The sequence below is a fragment of the Miniopterus natalensis genome, chromosome 2 (genome assembly GCF_054644295.1).
Source record: "Miniopterus natalensis isolate mMinNat1 chromosome 2, mMinNat1.hap1, whole genome shotgun sequence".
NCBI lineage: Eukaryota > Metazoa > Chordata > Mammalia > Chiroptera > Miniopteridae > Miniopterus > Miniopterus natalensis.
In genome coordinates this window covers 176,101,341-176,125,851 of record NC_142082.1, presented here as the reverse complement: position 1 = coordinate 176,125,851, position 24,511 = coordinate 176,101,341, and the positions used below count along the sequence as shown (strand labels likewise).

The following is a 24,511-nucleotide window of genomic DNA, read 5'->3' as shown; positions in this document are numbered from 1 at the left end:
ACATTATGCAACTTTAAGGTATATAACATGTTGATTTGATATACTTATATATTGCAAAATGATTACCATCATAGCATTAGCTCACACCTCCATCATAAATCTAGATTTTCTTATATCAGATTTCTTAAAGGAGTAAAGCTGAATGTCTTAAGGGCTCTTACCTCTTATCCTAATAAAATCATACTTTTACTTTAATACACCTAAACACTCACCCTGTGATGCCAGATGTAACATAGTCTTTCCCCAGGTAGTTATAGCCATGGCGAACCAGGTCTTCACACACATCCTTCACTTTACTGCCTCCAAAAGCAGTGCCGTAGTGGAATCTGCCATCTAACACGCCTGCCTTGCCTGCCAACAGCTCAATTAACTTTCCCACCTGTGGGATGTGAACAAATTAAGTGAGTGCCTTCCTGGGGTATATAAATCCTGTTTGTTCATTTAGCTTTGGCCTATTTTCCCAAAGAATTATGAAATGACGATTACTACTAAGAGTGATAAATTAATAGCAGTAAATATTTATCGCGCTCTTACTGTGTGACCAACTGTTGGAAAAGCCTGACATGTGTGATCTAAGTATATGCCTCCCCAAACTGCTACGAGATAGGGATATCTCGTAGGGATATCCATTTCTAGGATACTTCCCTGACTTTACATATGAGGAGACCGAAGTACACAGAGGTTAGGCGACTTTCCCAAGTCATACAGCCGGTAAGTGGTGGAGCCAGGATTATAAAACAATAACCACAGAAAGGGAAGTGCACTAGGTTCAATACAAGGGGTTCTTTTTGCTGAGAAGTAAGTTTGCCACTCAGAAGACTGGAAATGGCAAACCTGCTGCACATTCCCTCTGTAGAGGACAGTAGTCCCACATTGTCAGGAACTAGGAACCTACTTATTTGACTAAGGGTCAAAGGGCCCTTTCTAAAAATCAATTTCAGGGTCCCATCACCTCCACTAACTACAAACCAACTGCCAACTCTCTTCCTTAAAAGCAGTACCTCTGAAAAACATACTGACCGTCATTCGTGATGGGAAGCCGTGGGGGTTCATTATGATGTCCGGACAGATGCCGGAATCACAAAATGGCATGTCTTCCTGTGGGACGATCAGGCCACAGACACCTGGGGGAGAGAAGATTTCACGCCATGTAAAGCAAACTGGCAGAAAGGAAGAATGTGGAACTTATTGGGATCTCCCTGCCGCGATCTGTATTTCCACTGCTCTCAAACCTTCCCCATGCCTCTATCATTGAGGATCAGGCAATTTCCAACAATCCAGCTAGATGAGCAGTTCAAAAAGGCTGTCCTTGCAGAAAGGCAGTGCAGCCTGCAGCCGGCCCTGCTGGCACAGTTCACACTGGTGCTGTCAGGCTGCTTGCCCAACCTCTCGTGCCCGAGATGGAAGAGCAGCGACCTCACTGGGCCCTAGTCCCGTCAACGTCCCTGGAACTTGAAGTCAGCATCAATTTCACTCCTTGTCAGCTTGTCCACGATCTGCTACATATTCGTACCCAAATCACAGGAATCCAAGTTCTCTGACCACCAAACACAACTGATTGAATGAGGGTTGTATTTAAACTGTGGTTTTAAAAACCTGTGACAAGAAGTACTCGTTTGTGGCTGACATGCTAATGGGTCTCTTTAGTGGCTACAGAGTGCTGGCTGGTTGGCTGATTTTTTCCAAGGCTTCCCTGGCTGAGTCTAAACTGCCCTAAGGAATTTTAATTCCTATAGCTTATAACATATTAGAAAAGTGATCTTTGATTGAAGTTGTGAAGTTGAACAACAAAATTAAATATCAAGTTATTCTTGGAAAAAAAGACTAAAATTAGAAATGTATTCTATGAATGAAAACAGAACAAAGCAAAAACCTACCAACTCCATACATACTACTGATAGTCTCTTAAATTAACTGTATTTTATTTCTCCCTTAATAGTGTTGTAACTTGTAGGGAATTTTGTTGATCAAATAATTGGTAATTCCTCTTATTTCCTTTTCTTGGTAGGAGGAATAGGGGTATAATTCAGACTGTTAACCACAATCTATGTAACTTAGAATTGGAAAACTAGCATACAATGGCAATGGACCAAAAAATGCCTTTATATTTATTAAGAAAAAATTCCTTTTCCCATGTACATAAATTAACTATCTGTACCTATTGAAAAGAAACTGCTCGCAAAGAAACTTTTCATTGCTCAGTTTGATTTCTACTTAATTACTCAAACTATTTTAAAATAAAAATTTTTGAGAGGTTCAAATAAATAGAATTCCATCGGCCTATTTAATGTTGGTTATTAATATTCTGATTTCTAGTGGCTGCCAACAATATGGCAATTAGATTTGTGGAGTTGAATTCCAATGTATGTAGGTACTTTAACTGGCTTTTTGGTTGAAATTGCATCGTTTATTATAAAGAAAGTATGCTTTCCTACATGGAGAACAGAAATATTCAGTTCACTTTATTTCAAGTTCAGCTACAATGTGTTAGAATTTAAATCAAGCAGAGTGTGTGACGCTTCTTCCTTCCCTCAGAAGAAAATCTATCTTGTCCACACTGAAATTATCTGACAAAACACTAGGGCTACTGGGAAATTTACTCTGAAAGAAATGAAATTGTAAATCTAGGTGCACCCATAACAACACTGTTTGGCAGTGAACAAAATGTTAAAAACAGCAATTCCTCAAGAGGCCGGTCCTGGGATGTGCTTGGGTGAGAGTGTCATTTTAGTCAGTGAGGAGGTGGAGGGTTCAACTATATCCCTTAAAAAACAAACCAAAGGAAAGTGCCAGCACCCCTTCAGCAGCAGTTCACAAGGGGGTGCCTGCAGCTGCTCAGGGGAAAGCTGCTTGCTCACCCTCCAACAAGAGAAGGTGGGAGTGAGGGGCAGGAGGTACCAAACCCAAGGAGGAAGCATGGCATACTTACACTGGAGACAGTAAGGAGAGAGAAGATTTGCATTTTGCATTTTCAATTTTAGCCAACAGGTTAATTCCAGCAAATGTAACTTTATTTTGTTATTAAATTGAAAGCAATGCTCTTTCCCCTGAAATCTGAATCTCTAATAACACTGCTTAAAATCTGATTGATATTTAGCATAGAGCTTCCTTTTGGGGAAGTTATTTTCTTATTAACTCTTTTCTGATACTGCATTTAAAAATACATATACGTAACTTTCAGATTTTTTCATTCCATTATAGGAACTGCTTTGGCCACATCTGAATCAAGGGCACCTGTAAGCCAAAAATTAAATCTTAGCTAACTTAAAATTACTTTAGGCTCTGAAACCCTTTTATATGCCAAGATGGTTCCCATAGCAGACAGCCCTGTGTTGTTTGTTTTGTGTGAAAGTGAATGATAAAAGATCCATGAAATCGACACAGAAAGCCAGAACAGCAGAAAGAACTGAGGGCTCTCCATCATTGCGGCTTCTACCCTCTGCTGACTTGCAGAACAATGGAAGCTACACATCCAACTGCAGATCTAACACAGCTGTGCATTTCATTAGATGAAGAGCACTAGTGACACAAGTAAATAATTAACTTATTCTGGTCCGCTGACTGTGCTTATGAGACCAGTCATAGCTGACAGATTTTAATACAAGTTAACACAAAGAAACCATAATGAGCTTAGAAGTTAAAACAAAATATTTAGACAGAATTTGATGATCTCAAATCTCAACTTAGACAGATGATTTTTAAAAGTTTGCATTTTACTGAATTCATTAAGGGAAAAAGAGAGTTCACAATCTTAAAACCAGATTTTTTTCTTAATAAAAGAAATGGTATTTCTCTGTTTCAGAATTATTCAAATCCTTAATCAAAGCACGAAGCTTTCTTTTATTTTCAAATTTTAAAAATGTAATTTATTTCCAGGGACAGAGCATAAAATCTCTTTCTAAATTTAAACTCTTAAAAGTTACAGTCACTTTTCTTTAGCGCTGGTTTAAAAATGTAAATGATATGCAGTACGCTTCAGTGTGTTAATACTCCCTGGATCTTTGAAAAGCGGATGGACTAGAAATAAACCATATCTAATGGAAGCTGTTGCAAAACAATTACTGATTCATACCTCAAATGCTTACACAGCATTTCAGATTTTAAAATAAAATTTCATCCCCTGGCTCATGCCTGTGTCTCAACCCCATTGTATATAGCACAGCCTCCTGGCAGTGAAATGCAAATACACCACTCTAACAGGCCCAGAAACATTTAATGCACTCATAGGGGCCACTGGGAATTAGATCATAGACTATACTACAAAACTTTTAATAAATGAAAATAGATAATTAAAAAAACTGGCACACAAAAAGAGCCGAAAGGTTCTACAGATACCCAGTCAAAATAAAATTACTCTATCTAATTTCAAGTTGTAAAGGTGAGAATTTACGGAGTCTAAAGAAACCACAAGTCTGACCGCCAAGCCACTCAGGAAAGGCAAATGTGGGACCCACTGTCACAGTTCCCTCAGTGTCGTGCCCCAGACACTAGAGGCTCTTACACCAATTTGTTATTTCCATGGCCCACCAGAAAAACATATAAGTCATTTTAAGAATAGTTTTACTCAGCAAAAATCCAGTTAATCTGATGAATCATTCTTAGAAAGCATTTTTAATTATAAATAGCAAATGACTTGTTCAAAAGTTATTTTTGGCTTTTTTAAAAAACTAGTTTTAGTGTAATGGTCCTATCTCAATTCAAATAGAAAAAAAGAAAGTAAGGACTCAATAAAAATGGTAAGGGAAAACTAAAGCATTCTAATACCACATCAAGATAGGCAAGCAGTACCAAGTACAGAAGAGAACTTAGTAATTTTTGATTCAAGAGCTGTTCCGATGTGACTTCAATGCGTTGGCAATCCACTAGCAAATGGTTTTCAACTTTGTTGACAGCCAGGTCCCATTTTAATATCATACTGTTTCACCTTTTAACTTAAATTTCCTTTAGCAATTCTACATTCCACATATAACCACTTTGGGATTAAATGTACCACTCTGAGGTTGATATATGTTCTCACTCTTCCTTTTCTGAGCAAGGGAGAGATAATCATTTCCCTCAATTACCAAGCATATGCTATGTGACAAGTGCTGTGATGGAGATGGGGACATATGAGAGGCTCAGGGATACAACTCCACTTGAGAGGAGTCCTACACAGATTAATCAGACTGAATACTGAAAATGAGAACAGTTATACAATTCAGCTTGCCACATTCTAATGCTCTACTTTCTGCAGGCACCTGTTAGACAAGGCTATTTATTCTGCTCAGTTTAACACACTGCACGAAACGAAGGGTGAAATGATGCTGTGATTTCCCTCTATCAGTCACAGTGCAGGAATAGGGCTGATGTTTAGTAAAGGAGTGACCACTGTGCAATGCCTGTTCTTAATGAGGTTCACAAATGTTTGTGTGTGTGGGGGGGTGTCATCTGTAAAAGACTAAAAACCTCCTGGACTCTCAGATCTATGTAGGGCACGAGATCAAGGAATCGGGTGACCTTAATTTGACTCTGTGCTGTTCAATTGACATTGTGTTTCCTAGGGGGAAAAGCACCACTTTCTGGCAAGCCTTAGTCGTTTGGTCTTTGTAATGGGAATAATTAGCACCTATCTCATGAGGCAATTGTGTCAAAAGAACAGATGAGAGGTACTAATGTCTGAGAGGTACTTTAAGGTCCTTAGAGAAAGGCAGCATCTAAATCCAAGGAATTATTATTATATAAGAAACCTAATTATTCTCAGCAGGAAGCAAACTAGCAAAGCGAAGGAGACCACCTTAATGAATGGAAGAAGCAAGTGCAGTCGCACTGAACTGGCTGAAGAGGCAGAAAGGAAGCTCACCCGGTGGGGCTGTGCAGACCATTTCACATGATCAGGACAGTGTCTCCTAGTAACTTAAGAACTGCGCAGCACTTGGACTGAGCATTTCTGGTGTGGAAGTTTACTGCTGATGAATACAGTGGTAAATGGGGCCAAAGAAACAGCAGGAATGTTTTCAAGTTTGACTGTTCGTATTAAGCAAGAAATGTTTTTGCTTTGAATAAACTCATCTCCACGGGCCTTTATATATTCAGAAATGTAAATCTCTAAATCAAAATGTGAAAGCTAACACAGGTGGTAGCTCCCTTTCTTCCTTTCCCCCTTCCAGTGACTGAATTAACCTTTTATTTTTCTCACCACCACCTTAAATAATCCCAAGAGGGAGAGGAGACAAAAACTGTTGAATCATATTAGCTTTGCTCTGCTGTTGAATCGCTTCCAGATCTATCACATCACTTGCCAGATCCCGGCTGACATAATTTTAATTCGGCTCTTCCTTACGTGTTAACAGATAAATAATGCATAAGAAAACTTGATTAGCTTTCTTATTAAAACATCACTCTAAATGAGAGGAGGCGCTAGAAGACAATACAGTTTTTACATGGCTTTCCCATGAGCAGTTGAATGGTTTGATGTGATAAATTTGCATAGTCTGAAGCACACAAAGGGCTGATTAATTGAAACGCTTACAATGCTTCTGGAAGCAGCTATTGTAAAACAATAACCATAGGAACTTTACAAAATACACACGGCTGAATGTGTCAAGAGCTTAATAAAATGTGTTGAGGCTACACTATTTGGAAACAAAGTTGGAGATTTTTATTCTGGGCCATAAAACACTAAACATCCTAATTTCAAAGCTCTGGTTGGATATTTACTGAAAGGTCACAGGGTTACAGGCTAGCTACTGAAGACCAAAATTTGTTCTTAAAATAGTAAATGAAATAAAATTTCCTTATAATGAAGGTGTCTATGTGGACAAAATAATCCTGATTTCTAACATTAAAGCAACAGCTGCCAGAATTCTTTTTGGACCCAAACTCTGACAGATCGTTTGGCATCACTCACCTTAGCTTGGGGCTCACACTATTAGCTCCACTGGCGCCCTTCTCCCCTCCCACATAGAATCTTTCATTCAAGCAGGATCAAGCAAAGTAGGGAGCCAAAGATATCCGACTTTGAAGCTTCAGTGTAGCAGAGAGGATTTTAGATGCTCTCAAGTGCTACATGAGTACAAGGTGTTGTTATTATTATTACTTTAAATCAGAGTCTTTTCATTTTCTCAGTTTTAGAAAAGATAATCTAGAAAAAGGAAATAAATGAAGGTGTGGAAAAGCAGTTTTTACCCAAACCTTGTTTAACAATTAAACTTTCTTCTCGGCTTTCTGCCACACACAAATTTACATTTTCCTACTTCCCATAGCCTCTTCATACCTACGGTGTAAAGATTCCTTAATGTGTTGGAAAGTCAGGTCAGGTTTTGGTTTCTTCTAATAAACAATCAAAATCTTAATAAATCAATTCAGCAGGTTGTTGAACAACTTTTAAAATGCAAAGTGAAAGCATGTGACCTTATAATGGAAGTTTGTTGAACAAGAGAGGGTCAAAGATGAATCTTCCAAACAATTTTACCCATAAGTGCGTAATCCTTGTGAACCAAAGACACCCAGAACCGGTCCGTGGAAAGCCTGCATTTTGATAAGGCTATACAGTACTTCTATTTTAAAACAAAGGCTGACTTTACTCTATTTAAACGAGCCATCTGAGGATTTAGGGGGAGATACCGATGCCATTATCTCAGATTTGCAGTTATTAAAAAGCTGTTTGCCAGAACACTCTTACTCAAATACAGTTCTTCCTCTCCTTAGGAATACTATTTGGTATTGCTGCCCGATTCTGTGATCTACAGGACCTTTGTTGAGGTGCTAATCCTTTTTCACATGAGAGGCTGAGAAATGTTCTTTCAGGGAAGTGATATATTGCTTCCCCCCCACACATCAAAGGAGCCCACGGTTTCCTCCTTCACTCATTGTGAATGGCAGCAAAAGAGGAAAATATAATAATTTGTTTTGCCTGAGCACTGAAATGACACTTGGGAATTCCTTAGGCTAACAGAAAATTTTTGTTAAAGAAATTTTAAAAAAAGAGCAGGAAATCTGCTCATCCCTCTAATAAGTGAACTAAGCATCAGAAAAATCACGGCTCAAGATAAAGATGTCTGCTTTTGATGAGTTACCTGGACATAGAACTGATTATACTAAAGTTCAAGAGGCTTACATAAGTTATTTTGATTTTAATAAACAATCTAGTTCCAAACATTATATGTGGATGTCTCTTCCCATCTTTTTAAAAAAAGTATGTCTTTATTGATTTCAGAGAGAGGAAGGGAGGGGGAAAGAGAGAAAGAGAAACATCCATGACGAGTCATTGATCGGCTGCCTCCTGCACGCCCCCCATCGGGGATTGAGCCCGCAACCCTGGCATGTGCCCTGACAGGGAATCAAATCACAATCTCCTGGATCATAGGTCAATGCTCAACTGCTGAGCCATGCCGGCCAGGCTCTCTTCCCATCTTTAACTCTTTCTACAAATGAATTAAGAAAGGATGTGAAGAGAAAACATGAAGAACATTCTAGGCCCATGTTCTATTCTACTTCCCTCTATGGAGCATCATTATGCATCTATCAAGTAAGTCGTGGCTTCACTCTAAGGTACCTATAAGTCTAGGACACTTGGGGAGGAGATTAAGGCTTTAGGGTTTTAATATTTACCTCCAACTAAAATTAAAACTAAAAAACTTTCCTTCCCTTATAAACAAACACACAACAAATTAACAATTTTGGTGCACAGACGGTTATTACTAAATCATCTCACCTTTCCCAGTACATTGCATTTTACTAAAGAATGAACCGTTCTAAACATTCCTGAGCAAAGGCTTAGCTCCTTTTCGAGGGAGCTGACTCTCTGTGCATTTACTGATGAGGTACATAATGGACTTCAAGAAGAATTTTGAATTTCTCGTTAGAAGACTGCATTGAAATTCCCTTACCTAAGAAATGTGCTGTGAGCGAGCTCTGACTGCTTCTCAGGCTGCAGTAGTCTTTAGGTTAACTGAGACACCCTCTTCTTACGAAACACTTGCTCCTTCCTGCATACTTGGCTCTGCTTAGTCAACCTCCATTCCTGAGGTCACAGAAGGCAATGCTGCTTATTGGGTCTGTCACATTTTTAACAGCTACTGATTAAACACTTTCACTTCTTCAGTGGGACTCCTCTGGTCCATTACATCCAATCTTTGTTTATCACACAGTACTGATATTGATCCCCAACTACTTAGTACTGATTCTCCTGCTCCAGTTCACCCACTCATTCTGCCCTCTTCAACTTTCCTCAGCTCTTTTACAACATATAAACCACTGCTGTTTAGTTTCCTCTTCACATTTGTTTCATTTGGCTACTAATTATCCTACAACCTTTGAAGTGTTCAGGCTTGGGCAGGATAGACACTCATGTTCTGTGGAATTAAATCTTCAAGTCTCCTCTGATTGTTAGAAAGGATATTTTAAGAGGCATTAGGTGCAGAAATTCAATCTATACGCTATGCGTACACAAAAAGAATCTCTAAATAGAATAGCTTTTAACGAAAGAAAAAAATCAGGCAATCCTCAGGGCCATGTTGCTTTCTGAACACCAAGAATAAAAATTAATGCTCTAAATGGACAAGGTGAAAAGAGGTGGGCATAAAGATACACTAAATCAAAATAATCTTTACATTTTTTCACATGTGTTAGTTTGCAGGTGTTGCTACAAAGAAAAAATAGTATTTCCAAATAATTCTCCATGTCAAGAGTGAAAACAGTTCAGCCAACTACTGGTCTTACTCTGGCACGTATCCAGACCAATCAGAAAAAAGTCACTGCAGGAATCATGGTGTGATACATGGTGCACACCCTGAGAATTGACAACACTGAATTTTTTTATCAGTTCATTTCATGACCATCACAAACAGCATAAATGATACTGTGAAAGGCATTTTCCATTTTATTCACATTAGGTCTAACCCAATTCCTCTTTGGCCCCACACCAAGGGCTGAGTTGTTGGGTGGCTCCTTCAGAGAAACCACCAGCTGTGGCCACTGCATGTGAATGCAGCTGACTGTCACTGCTCAGGTTCTAGCTCCAACTACCACAGCAAACAGATGGATCAGGAGAACGTCAAACTTGAGGGCTCAAAAATTTACTTCCTTTTTATCTGCTCAAATTCTTAGCAGATTTTGAATTTTAACTAAGACTACTAATGCCTGACCAGGAGACAAACTTAAAGAAGGGAATGGGAATAGTGTTTTACAATAAGTTGGTTTTAGGACAGGGATACCTGAAAATACAGCTCTATGTTAGGAGTATGTCTTTATATGAGAGTTTGGCAGGCACTTCTGGAACAAGGTAAGTGGGGAATGGTATTTACTCTGGATTGGTGGCTGAGAAGTGCTATGTAAAGCTGTTTATCCAGGAAGAATAGGAATTTTAAGAAGATAACCACCTTAAAGAGGAAACAGAAAAGATGTATTAAGAAGTATCAGTATTCAGTCAGTCTCAGGAAAAGGCTATTATGTTACCCAAGGGGAAATCTCAGGGAAAAGGCAATCCAGGGGACAGGGTGGTAATGAGATATCCCCTTGTTGAGCTATTATCTACAAATATCATCTCCCATTTGGTTGGCTGACTTTTTGTTTCCGGTTTCTTTCGCTGTGCAGCAGCTTTTTAGTTTTATATGGCCCCGTTCATTTATTTTTGCCTTTATTTCCCTTGCCTTTGGGGTAAAGTAACACTTTTACTTCTTTATTTCCAACTTGGATGCCTTTTCTTTCCTTCTCTTGCCTGACTGCTCTGGCTAGGACTTCCAGAACTATGTTGAATAAGAGTGGTGAGAGTGGGCATCCTTGTCTCGTTCCTGATTTTAGAGGAAAAGCTTTCAGTTTTTCACCATTGAGTATAGTATTAGCTGAAGGTTTGTCATAGATGGCCTTTATTATGTTGAGGTACTTTCCTTCTATACCCATTTTATTGAGTGTTTTAATCATAAACGGATGTTGTATCATCAAATGTTTTCCTGCATCTCTTGATAAGATCATATGGCTTTTATCCTTTGTTTTGTTAATGTGGTGTATCACACTGATTGATGTGTGCCCCTGTGTGTATGTCAAACCATCCTTGTGCCCGCTTGATCTTACTGTATTATTTTTTTATGTATTGTTGTATTTGACTTGCTAGGATTTTGTTTAGGATTTCTGCATCTGTATTCATCAGAGATACTGGTATGTAGTTTTTCTTGTGTTATCCTTGCTAGGATTTGGTATCAGGGTTATGCTAGCCTCATAAAATGTATTAGGAAGTACTGCCTCTTCTTCAGCTTTCTGGAAGAATCTGAGAAGGATAGGTTCTAAATCTTTGAATGTTTGGTAGAACTGACTAGTGAAGCCACCTGGTCCTGGACTTTTATTTTGGGGAGGTTTTTTGATAGTTGTTCAATTTCTTCACTGTTGATCAGTCTATTCAGATTTTCCAATTCTTCATGGTTCAGTTTAGGAAGGTTATATGTTTCTAGGAACTTACCATTTCTTCTACACTATTGAATTTGGTGGCACACAGTCTTTCATAGTATTCTAGCATGATCCTTTGTATATGTCACATCTGTGGTACTTCTCCTCTTTCATTTCTGATTTTGTTTACATGAGTCTTTTCTCTTTTTTCCTTAGTGAGTTTAGCCACGGGTTTGTCAACTTTATTAACCTTTTCAAAGGACCACTTCTTTGTTGTATTAATTTTTTTGTACAGTCTTTTTGTTCTCTATTCCATTCAATTCTGCTCTAACTTTTATTATTTCCTTTCTTCTACGGACTTTGGGTTGCTTTTGTTCTTCTCTTTCTTTAAGATGTGATGTTGGGTTGTTTACTTGGGATTTCTCGTTTCTTAAGATAGGCCTGTAATGATAGAATCTTCCCTCTCATTGCTGCTCTTGCTGCACCCCAGGAGTTTTGATATTTGTCCTGGCATTCTCATTTGCCTATATATATATGTTTTTACCTCACCTTCAATTTTTTCTTTGAGCCAGATATTTTTCAGTAGTATGTTATTTAATCTCCATGTATTTGTGGGTTTCTTTACTTACTTTTTGCAGTTCATTTCTAATTTCAAAGCACTGTGGTCAGAGAATATGCTTGGTATGACTTCAATTTTTTAAATTTGTTGATGCTAGTTTTGTGACCCAGCATATGGTCTGTCCTTGAGACTGTTCCATGTGCCCTGGAGAAGAATGTATAATCTGATGTTATGGGACAAAAGGCTTAGTGAGTGTCAATTTTGTCCATTTGGTCTAATGTGTCATTTAAGGCTGGTATTTCTTTACTGATTTTCTGTTTGGATGATCTATCTAGAGCTGTCAATGGAGTATTTAGGTCCCCTACTGTGATTGTTTTTGTCAATTTCTCCCTTTAGTTATGTTAGTTGTTGCTTTATACATTTTGGTGCCCCCTAATTGGGTGCATATATATTGAGAAGTACTAATGTCTTCTCGATGTAGTGTCCCCTTTAGCATTATAAAATGTCTATCTTTGTCTCTTGTTACCTTTGTTATCTTAAAATCTATTGTGTCAGATACCAGTATGGCTACACCTGCTTTTCTGTGGGTGCTATCTGCTTGGAGAATCATTTTCGACCCTTTCACTTTGAGTCTATCTTTGTTCTCTGCAGCTTAGATGTGTCTCCTGAAGTCAGCATACGGTTGGATTTTGTTTTTTGATCCAATCTGCTACTCTGTACCTTTTCATTGGTGAATTCAGTCCATTTACATTTAGGGTGATTACTGATGTATGAGGATTTCCTATGGCCATTTAATCTTTTATTTTCTGGTAGCTCTGTGCCTCCATTGGTTCTTTTCCTTTGTGTTTCTGTCGTTTTTGTTTGGTGGTGTTTCATACTCTTTTCCTTTGTTTCATCTTTTCTTAAGTGATGTGTCTCAGTTTTGTATGTGTCTGTGGTTACCACTGGGTTTATGAAAAGGAAATTTCATATGTACAGTGGTCCTTTTTCTTCTGAATGCATCTGGCATCCATTCCCCTTTGAAAATTCAGACCTTTACGCTCCCCTTTTACATCTCTGTGGTCACAAAGTATCCCTGTTTATGTTGCAAGTTTGTTGGTGACCTTACTCGTAGTTTTGTGACCTTATGTTCTTTGTTTCAGGTAGAACGACCCCCGTACTTCCTGCAATGGAACTCTTCTGGTGATAAATTCCCTCAGCTTCTGTATATCTAAAAAAAGTTTTTATTTCTCCTTCATATCTAAAGGATAACTTTGCCAGATACATTATTCTTGGCTGGTAATTTCTCTTTCAGTAGTTTGAATATTTGGTTCCATTCTCTTCTAGCTTATAGAGTTTCTGCTAAGAACCCCAACAATAACCTAATGGGCTTTCTTTTATATAGGTTACTTTCTTCTTTCCCCTGGCTGCCTTGAGAATTCTCTCTTTGTAATTAATTTTTGACAGCTTCAAGACAATGTGCCATGGAGAAGGCTTTTTTTGAACTGAGGTAATGAGGTGTTCTGTTTGTTTCTTGGATTCAGGATCTAGCTTTTCCCACAGATTTGGGGAGTTCTTGTTGACTATTTGTTTGAATAGGTTCTCCACTGCCTTCTCCATCTCTTCTTCTTCTGGTATGCCTATTACTCTTATACTGTTTTTTCTGATGGAGTCAGACAGTTCTCGTAGTTTTTCTCCTTTTTGTTTTTTAATGCTCAAGTGTCTCTCATCTTCCCTCTATGTCATTTCTAGATTTCTATCTTCAATATCACTAATTCTTCCTCCTTCTGGTCAGCTCTGTTTCCTATGCTCACTAGTTCATTCTTGATCTCTTTTAGTGAGTTCTTCTCTAGAATTTCTGTTTGGTTCTTTTCGAAAGTTTCAATCTTTTTGGTAAAGTACTCATTTTGTTTATTGATTTGTTTTCTGAGCTCACTAAGTTGCCTGTGTTTTCGTGTAGCTCGTTGAGTTTTTTTCAGAACTGCAATCTTGAATTCTCTGCCATGTAAGTCACATATTTCCATGTCTTTAAGTTTGTTTTCTGGAGATTTTTCATTTTCTTTTTGAGTTGCCTTGTTACCTGGTCATTCATGGTATTTGACAGATTCCTTCCCTGTCTATGCATCTATGTATGAGTGGCACTTCACTAGTAGACTGATAAGAAACCAACCCTGCCAACATCTTGATCTCGGACTTCCAGCCTCAGAACTTTGAGAAAATAACTTTCTGTTGTTTAAACTACCCAGTCTGTGGTATTTTATAATAGCAGCCCTAACAAATTAACAGAGTGTTTTATAACCGTTTTTGAAAACATTTCCAGGGCAGACAAAATGAGGCAGCTCATGACGTTGGCTGCCCCAGGCTCTGCCCAGCACTCCTACGGGCTGCAGGGATCAATGTCTTAGCTCATCTATTACCAATTCTTAACACAGCGGGAAGCTCTGGCTCAGAGAACAACCACCACAGTTTGGAACTGGAGGAGTGGGATGCTATGAAGAAAGTCTTCTGGGGGGAAAAATGGTACAATAAACTATTGCTCATGTGGACAACTGTTGAGAGGCTGTTGATGGTATAGAAAAATGGTAATAGGAATAAGAATAACTAAGCAAATAAAAATATAAAATTATTAACTTCAGGAAAAAAAGTTATATAACAAAGGAAATACACTCAACAACTTTGGTTTGGAAGTGAAGAATATTTATGTAGTAATAATAATAGAATCTAAATAATTAAGTAACCTCAAATTTTAATAAATCTATGCAGGAAGTGGAGGTGAAGAATAGGGAAGAGAGGTAACGAAATGGTAGGTCCTGCTATCTATCATATAATAGAAAATCAACATCTAAAATGGATGAATATATAGCTGTTTATGAATATCATTGAAAAATATGAAGATAAAAATGAGAAGAAATTGCTTCTGGGAAGCAAAACTGTAAGAAGGGCAGAGGCTGTTTTTTGGTAATACTCTCTCCCCTTTTCTATACTATTTGAATTTTTAAACCATGTGCATCTATTATTTAATAAAAGTTATACTTAAGGGAAATAAAAATTATGTTCAGTTAAGGGTTCTATGTCATTCTTTACATTACTCTGTTGAAAGCTTACACTATTTTTTTCTAAATCTTTTCAATAAATGTGATGAAGCTGTAAAAGAAGGAAATACCAAGGGAATCTAGGCTAATCAGAAGGTTTTTACCCTTGGATTAAAAGCCATCTGGAAAAGGAAAACTAGCAAGATAACTCCACACTACAAGTGGCAGGTCATCTAAAACCAGGAGGACTTCTTTGGTATCACATAGAGCTGTACAAATCAGAACCCCCTGAAGACTGAATAGGTCTCTAAAAGCTGCTGGTTTCAGATCACTGCAAGTTGGAAACCACTCATCAATGAACATTATCCCTATCACATTGATAGTTTGAAAAATGCTATAGCACAGACTTATTGACATTTTACCTAGATGTCTATATTTATAGGAACTTACTAACCAAGTGTGTTTCTCATTTTCAAAAGCACTACTTTACCTATACCATACATACATGGAGTCACGTACAATAAATAAAAACCTATTTAAAATCAATCCACTCAGAGAAGAGAATCTACCCTTTTCCACTGCACTTACCTTCAATGCATTCATTTATTCAACCATCTATCTACTACACATCTACTATAAAGAGGCTCTATCAAACTTTATGAGAATGAGGACATAGTCCCTGTCATCAGCAAGCTTAGTGGAGTTAGAACACAGTGGATAATCACTGAAATGTATGCCAGACTTCAAGCCTTTGCACAATACTATGATGGAATAAAGCACAAGGATTTGGAATATGTGAAGTTTGTAAACTGATGCAGAATAGTGATATTCTCTTATGGTATACATTCTTGTAAAGCTTCCAGTGCCAAACTGGAAGCTTTATAAGAAGAGTATCAAACTTTACTCTTGTCCAGATAATAGGTCAAGTAAAAGAGAGGCTGTAAACAAGGTTATGATTACCCCAGAATGACTTATGAGTGCATCTCAAAAACTGTCAACACCAAGAGAGAAAGAGGAACAGAGAATTTCATTGTCACTGGTAAGTGGCAGAAAACATTAGAAACTTAAGATATATTTTTAAAAACTCAAAAGGTATTAAGAGTTAGCATCTTAGAAAACTGTACAAAGCAGAGGTGTCAAATTCTTATAAAATATTGACAGGGTAAAATAATCCTGCATCTGTCAACTGAACTAAAATGCTTTTGATGAAATAGTATCTTTGTCTGAAAAACTTTCACTGATGGAATGGAAAGAAATTGCTATCCTTTCTTCAACACTTAATACGTATGTGCCAGGCACAATGCTCACTGCTTAACAGTCCAAAGAGTAGTTAAAGAGCAGCCAAAAGCCAGGCTGCCAGGGATCAAAAACCAGTTCTGCCACCAAACTGGGGACCTTGGCAAGCTACCAATCTCTCTGTGCCTCTGTTTCCTCATCTGCAAAATGAGGATAATAATAGTACCTGCCTCCTAGGATTGTGTGAGAAGAGAGAGCACTGTCAGGCACACAGTGCTACAAAAGTGTTAGCTGCTCTTTTTCTTGAAACTAGCAAGTTGGCAGACAGAGCCAAAATTCAAACCCCAGGACAAACTTTCTCACTCTTAAACAATATATATATTGACTAAAAGAGAATTTATTGATAATGAGTCCATCAACAGTGACACAGTGCTCTGGTTTTTGGAGATAAAAAACAAACAAAACAAAACCACAAATGGATGAAAACCCAGCAGTAACCATCAACGAAACGAGTGAGGCTTGCTAATGGAATCAGGTGGAGAAACACCATCTAGGAGAGGGAATGCTGTGCAGTGGACAAAGCACTGCACTGGAGTTGGGAAACCTGGGTTCTTACCCCAGCTCAGCAACCGACTAGTTGGGTACCCTTGACTAGCCACTTAACACGGAGGGTCTGAATTTCCTTATCTGTTACATAAAGGGGCAGATAACTCTGAGGTTTCTTCTAGTGCTGACATCTATAATATTATGACCCAACAGAACATATAGTAGTTTAAATATGTACCTTTCATAAAAAATAGGTATTACTATTAGTTTTCTGAATAGCTCCTGTACTTCAATAGGTACGTCATCTAGAATGTATTTATTGTTATAATTTTGGTCCAAGCAGTTGCAGGAGAATGAAATAAACATTATAGAGAATAATTCTACAGTATATTTTAAAATCCCTTTAAAATATAAAGAAGTTAATCTGAGAAATAAAACAAGAATAATTTTGAAGACAATGTAAAAATTTTTCAAACATATTAAATTTTTCAACAGGGTAAAAATGTACAGCATCTCTTACATATGTGGTTAATAAATATTTTAGTATATTCAGTTTTATAAACAAGTTGAGAAATAAAACAATTTACCTTTTTGCCCATGACGACTGCTGAATTTGTCTCCAATCTCTGGACGCCTTGTCTGTCTCAGCAGCATTTTGATTAGAAAAGCATCTTCAGCATTTGAAGATATCATCACTTTTTCAATATATGAATCCGTTGCCCCTTTGTAGCTAGTGTTAAGAGGAAATCAACAAAACAATGTTTCCAAACTGCCATTTGTGAACCTACCACCACCCAGGTCATGTTTTATTTAATACCTACCACAGAATATTTTGACATTCCCATTTTGGGCTCTGAAAAATTACTTTCATTTTCAATATTAATTCAATTACAATTTCCCCTTTTTAGTCCTAGTTTATAATGGCTAACATTTACTAAGCATTTACTATGAGTCAGACATAATGCAACTTAATCTTCATAATACATATTATTCCCATATTGTTATTCCTCCCTTATAGACATGGAACTGGTGCTTAGAGAAGTTAAGAACCTGCCCAGGACATATGAAGTGGACCTGGCATTTGAGCTGAAGCCTGTCAGACTTGACTCCAAGTTCTTCACCACTTTTACTGAGCTTTCCCATTATTAATTTTTTCACACTTTGCCTCTTCTCTTACCTGTTTTTCATACAATAAACACTATTAAGAGTCTACTCTGTGTCAGATCCTTGTAGGCTCTAGACATACAAAGATTAAGTAGACATGGCTCCTCCCCAATGAACTCACAATCCAACAAAGGAAGAAGAGAAAGGGAAGTACAGTGAAGATGCCAGTGCTGTGGAGAACAGGAAAGATCCAAGGGAGACAAAGGTAAACCCTGTTAGTGGTTGGAGATGACAGTGGTGGTAGAGAGGAACTGCTTCACAGAGGAGGTGACCCTGGAGCTGAGACCTCACCAGCAGAGGAGCATTCAGGCAGAGGGAGCAGTGGGAGCAAATGCTGAAGGCCTGAAGTAGGATGGTATGTTCTGGAGAGTAAGAGATGATTTACTAGAAATATGGGGCCCAGTATACAAAGGGGTAAGGCTCGAGAGGTATGCTGAGGATCATGGATGGTCCTGTATGTATCATTATTTTATTTGGCCTTTATCCAGCAGGCAACACTGTCACTGAGAGTTGTACTCAATCTACTCAAGTTTTATTCTAGTAACTCAAGACAGTCACATGACCAGATAAGTAACTTAGAAAAAATAATCACTCTGGCAGTACCATAGAGAGAGCCTGAGGGATGTGGGGAGGTGCAAGACTGGAGGCATATGTGCAGTTACGGAGAGGAGGGCCAGAACTCAGACAGCAAGCGCTGTCATTGAAAGGATAAGAGGACAGCTAAGGTGACAGAGCCTATACATTTTGCTGAACCTACAGGCTTTAGGCTTTGTGTGGTAAATAAAGGAAAAGGGTCAGGTTTGTGTTGCAGGTGACTGGCTGGATCGTGGTGCTACTCATCAAGAGAGGGACCCAGGAGGAGCCTGACTGGGGTGGAGAAAAGGATGGTTTTGGTCTAGATTTGGGGCCCCTGTAAAGCTGTCCAAGTATGGAGCTGAAACCACACAGGTGTCTATCTGGAAGTCATTAGCAAAAGGAGAGAGACTGGAACACTGGGAGGGGGTGAATCTTTCTGTGTATTTCCAAGGCACAACCAATACATACGTGATGGGCACATCTTTGTACTGTGGTTGCTGTGGCACACTGCTTCCTTCCAAAGGAATCTGAGTTACTGTGGGCATGGATTTATTTACAAGCACTTGTTTGTTTTCTACTTTCTCACCTAAGAAAGAAAGAAGGGTTAGACAAATTGTTATCTGTGTGATATCCAAAGATTATTTGGGCATAAAACTAAGTGATCAGACCTGGTCCATGAAGTCTAGACATGGAAAAAAAATGAGTTCATAAACTGGGAACTAGAGTTCAATAGGTGAGTTTGTAATCTGGCAAGCCCAACTGAAAAAAAATCATAGATTCAGATTACAGTGTGCATAAAATTAAGAAACTGATTTAGGGGACCACATTAACAAGAGAAGTATCATGTCAGTAGGTAGCAACTTTATATATTTCTTAAGGTGTTAAAAAGGATTTGGACCATTTATTTTTATTAAGTTATTTCAACGAGTAATAAGTCACTGCCAACTTAACTTGGGCAAAGGAAATCCGAAGATTTCTTTGATTTTCCTGCTGTTGTCACCTTTGCTTTGCATCTTTTCATGGTAAGCTCCCAGACCAACTATTATAGTTCTGTCACAATAAAGAGAGAAATGTTCCAAGGAGCAAAGGCAGCAAGGAGGGGAAGCCACGCACCATGTGGCCCAGGGCACCACAACCGATGCGGTACTCACCATTGTGACAAGGTCATGCAGATTTCCCCTCCTAAGAATCTCCCCCACCCAGCCCTTCTCTCCACCTCACCACAGCTCCTGCTGTCTGGTCCTGTGTGAGAGCTCTCAGTTGGGCCCCCTCTATTCTGGCTCCCCTTCTACTCTTTTCTCTATGTGGTAGTCAGAACGATCATTTCAGAGTGAAAATACTAATATGGCTATAATGCCTTGCCTCTGGCCCCTGCCCCTCCCCCCCATTTCCCTCTCTCCTCCCACTGATGTTCACCACACTCCCCTACACTTCCTTTGTTGTAGCCCCACTGGCCTTCTTTCAGATCCTTTAACTATCAAGCTGCACAAGCCCTTCCCACTGTTTAGAACACACTCCTCTCCCCTCTTCATTGGTTGACTCCGCTTATCCTTCAGATTTCAGCTCACTTCGTGAGGAAGGCTACCCCGATCTTCCTAAGTCGAATACTCTTGCTACCACAAATGGCTTCATAGCTCCTTATATGATTCCTTACCCTGGTTGTAATTTGACATGTTTGTGTGTGCTCCTCTGATCGATGTGTTTCCCACACTAGCCCATAAGACTCATAAAGGCAGGAGCTATAGGTTGCATCAACAACATTCATTATAAGCTTGTAATTACAATGGAGTCACACTTTTTAGAGGCATTAGGTTCTAAAGTCAGTCTATAAGCTAAGTGCACAAATGATGAAATAACAGTATAGATGTTGGGACATGACTTTCTTATTTTAAATATTTCCTTAAAGTGGCTTCTCTATGACTTAAAATTATAACTAGGAAAGTATTACTAGAATAGATTACTACTATGTAAAATCATATGCATAAAAAGACTGGAATGAAATTCACCAAACAATGACCAGATGGGTTGAGTCATGATAGTGGTTTTATAGGTTATATTTTTCTATCCCACTTACCAAATATTTAGATATATTACTGAATACCTTTCACAATTTAAAAAAGCATACATTAAATTTTGTCAAGGCTTTTACCTGGAGAACAAATACCATCTGCATCTAAAATTTCATGTCGCCAGATGGGTTTCCTTGTGGCAGCATCCAACATCGGCCCCATCACTTTATCAAAAGTCTGATTGGTGTATCGTTTTAATGTACATTTAGCATTTTTATATACTAGGCAACGCCCAAAACCTAAAGTGAAACCAAAGTGGGTATCAGAACCACCAGTAAAACAAAACTATGAGAAAACACAGATTTGCGCTATTCAATAGCCCAACCCCATTCTACTCCCCGCCCAAAACAGTCCTACATTTGGATAGTCTGGGACTGGCCAAACCAAATAACAATCTACTAATCTGAAGAACTGGCTCAGGTCTTCTCCTACCTCCTGTCCATATAAACACTGAAATCTCTACAACCATTTTCAGCATGGACTATATGTATTTTATCACATTGGAGGAAGGTGAGAGAGAGAAACCTAGCTGTCACTGTGATTCTTTCAGAGCACAGAACCACATAATGTGAGAAAGGGAAAGAGTCTTAGAGATCACCTGGCATAACCCCTCTATCTCAGAGGCGCACAAGTGAGGTACAAAGAAATTAAATGGTCAAGGTCACCCAGCAAGTTGGTGGCAGAGTTGAGACAGACCAAGTCCACTGATCAGTCAGGGTTCCGCCTACACATCCTTTTGGTGGATAACTTTTGCTAACCTTCTCTGGAAAGTTGTCCTTTTTCTGACATTAGCATTTAGAGGAAGTCCCAAAGCAGCAAACAAAAAACAATTTTTCTCCAAAGAGGACAGAAAATGAAAGGGCAGGAAGAGTTCACCTCTGTCCTGAAGATTAGTTTAACTTTATTATATTTTGAGATCACATTTATCTAGTGGATGAGGGAAAAGGCCTGAGACTAACTAGCCATTTAAACATTAATAAGAATAAGCACAGGGAAGAGAAGAACACCTTCGGATGGGGCAAAGAACCGCAGCCACTGAATCCCACAGAGCCATCAGCTGCAGAGTTGCTAACATCACTTCCCAAGACTCTGCGGCCACAGCTGTTCCCTTTCCCCTGGCTTGGCCAAGCAGTTACTTCTTCTTTTCTTTCTAAAATTTTTATTGAATTTATTGTTTTGTTTTTAATCCTCGCCCAAGGACATGTTATTGGTTTTAGAGAGGAAGGGGGAGAGAGGGAGAGAGAAACATTGATTGGTTGCCTCCCATATATGCCCCAACTGGGGACTGAGCCCACAATCTAGGCAGGGGCCCTGACCAGGAATCGAACCCGCAAACTTGTGCTGTCTAGGACAATGCTCCAATAACTGAGCACCTGGCCAGGGCTGTGTTTGTGTGTGTTGTGTGTGTGTGTGTGTGTGTGTGTGTTTCCCAAGCAGTTATTTTAAACTGGATTTTCTCTCTAATCTCCCAGGATACACTGAGCCACGTCAAAAGTTCACTGAAACAGGAAAATGTCTCAGGATTAAATGCTAGCTGTTACTGATTAAATAAATGCATGGCTGTAAAATACTTCATTTATAATTCTCCAGGAAAAGCAGGACACTTTCAGGAAATCTAAGATTGTGAATTTAGAAAATCAATCAGGAAAAAGTTGATTTCTAAATAAAATATCCATGCTCTAATGAAATTTTTAAATATGAATGTGACTGCTCAATGAAACAACACATTTCTACAAGTGGACAATAGATGTGTCTTCGAAAAAGGTGTTAGTCATTATGGCTCCTAGTAAATTGTGTATGGTCATAATAAACTCTGCTCCAAGAGCCAGCTACTTTGGAAACATTACATGATCTTCAAATTTCGTACAATGGCCTGCAACATGCTGGAGAGCAGTGTGAATCTGAACTGCATGAAATCAAGAACTGTTTTCTTCTAAGGGTAAATGGACATTTTATTTACAGGTGGTAGCTTAAAAGCTAGTGCACAGTAAACTCAGATCATTAAATTGTGCTGTGGAGTTTCTGACAGATATCACAAAGTCTTCAGATTTCCACATAAACGTTACCAGTTAATCAGAAAAGAAAACATCCAGTTTTAGAGCACGGCTGTTGTCATTTGGAGGAAAAAAGAGGCATAAATTAAGTGCACCCAACATTAATGCCAAAGACACATGTCTAGGAGTACTATTATGGCTGCCTAGCAACTACAAAGAGTGAAGGGAAGGCAGAGTGTGTATGCCAGAGAGCCAAAAGAGAAATAGAGATTATGAAGAGAGAAGTCAGACTTCAGGTCAGGTGATGGCTAACAAACCATAAAGTGGTGACCTACAAAAGTAAACTATCAACAAACTGAGAAAGAAAAGTGTAAAAATTATGAGCCAGGATTGATGTATGGATATTTTTAAACTTTTATCAATTTGTTAACAAAATGGTCTAACATTATGAGGTTGAGATACAGTACAATTAATAAAATAGCCTTTTACATAAAAATATTGTTGCCACCATATCAAACAGGTTTATTGTTGAATATATAACTAGATATATTCAAAAGCCATATTTCATTTATTGTAATTCCTGTTGGAAAATAAACAAATTCTTACATGTTTTCCGTTGAGGAATTATCTCAAGTCACCAATAAAGTAAAATAACAACAACAAAAAAAGATTGCTTAGTAATACACTGAACAAATTACTTCTATATATTCATTTTTTTTAAAAAGACAACACAACAACTGCCTCCTGTTTGTGTATAAAATTATAATTCTTGAAACTGACATTAGCATTTTGACACCAAATGATTTTTATATTGATCATCCCTATATCTAATTCTATACTAAGCCCTTTTGGTGTTAGAGCTTTGAAAATTCACTTACCTCTGTCCAATGAGGCCTTGTTTAAAACAAGAGCATCTTCAATATCATAGCCACTATAACTCATCACAGCAACTGTTGCATTCTGTCCAGCTGGCAGTTTCTCAAATTCTATCAACTCAATGGTCTTTGTTTTAACCATAGGTTTTTGTGGATATGCTAGTAGATACATGAGAGTATCAATTCTGTTTCGCTGGTTGTATCCAATGGTACCTTCATTGATATTGGAAAAAAACAAAATGCAATATTCTATTATGTCAAATAACTATGTAGCAATGAATACAGTGATAAACACACTAATTTCAGTAATCGAAATGAAGAAAATCTTCAAGTCAAACATTACAAAAGCAATACCCTCACAGTGCTAACTACTTTTAAAAGCAATTTTCCTCAGTAATATTAAAAGTCCCACAAAGAAGAAAAATCACACTCAAGGTATACTAATCTTAATAATTTCAGCTTTGTAGACTTATACAGTTAATCCCATTTGAGGAATTTTAGTCTCCGTTGGTTCATTCATAAGTAAGTCAACAATTTTGTATTCGGTTCTACTATATTCCAGGCACATGTCCAGTTGTGGGGGAAAGGTAACTGGAGACCACCACCAGAGCTGACAAACAAGGAGTTTATACAGTGGGGCAAACATAAAAAGAAATTAACAATTATAAAACTTCTAAATGAAAAAGAAAGCAGGAGAAACAGAGTAAAGAAAAGGAAAGTAAAAGCAGAGAAGAATAGGCTTATTCATTTAGTTAACTATTCATTTATTAAGCAGTTAATAAATACCTACTCTGACCAATAGTAGAGCTAAAAAGGACCATGCTTTTCCCCTAAGGAATCCAAGGCCCTGTCCAATCAGGGAGGGGCTTTTCCCACCTTAGCAGTCAGCCTTTCCACATGACTGGACCTTGAAAGGGTGTTACTGTACACTAGAAATAAAATCAGAATGTTATTCCCCTTTCCCTATAGGGGTTCACAGACCTGCCTGAAAAAAAAGCTTTCACTCTCATGGCTTGCTCCTACTCAGAGACCTTAAAACTGGAAAATGCATATTTGCCCTATTGCTGAGCTTGAATGTAGGCTACTGAGACTCTTTAACTTCTCCCAGGTATCTCTTCTTTTC

General features: G+C 38.3%; 1 protein-coding gene across 3 annotated transcripts in view; it reads right to left on the bottom strand.

Moving 5' to 3' along the window:
- Nucleotides 1-24,511, bottom strand: part of POLR3B (RNA polymerase III subunit B) — a 98,010-nt gene that overhangs the window by 11,849 nt on the left and 61,650 nt on the right. For 2 of the 3 annotated variants that reach the window (XM_087814876.1, XM_087814874.1), the window contains 6 exons: nt 23,392-23,601; nt 20,600-20,758; nt 18,919-19,036; nt 17,298-17,440; nt 1,021-1,124; nt 213-379 (listed from right to left, as the gene is read on the bottom strand). In XM_087814876.1, the coding sequence (XP_087671002.1) occupies nt 213-379; nt 1,021-1,124; nt 17,298-17,440; nt 18,919-19,036; nt 20,600-20,758; nt 23,392-23,601 (901 nt within the window). Of the gene's footprint in view, nt 1-212; nt 380-1,020; nt 1,125-6,908; nt 7,121-17,297; nt 17,441-18,918; nt 19,037-20,599; nt 20,759-23,391; nt 23,602-24,511 lie in introns of those variants that run through there. The other variant, XM_087814875.1, reaches the window with a different exon arrangement.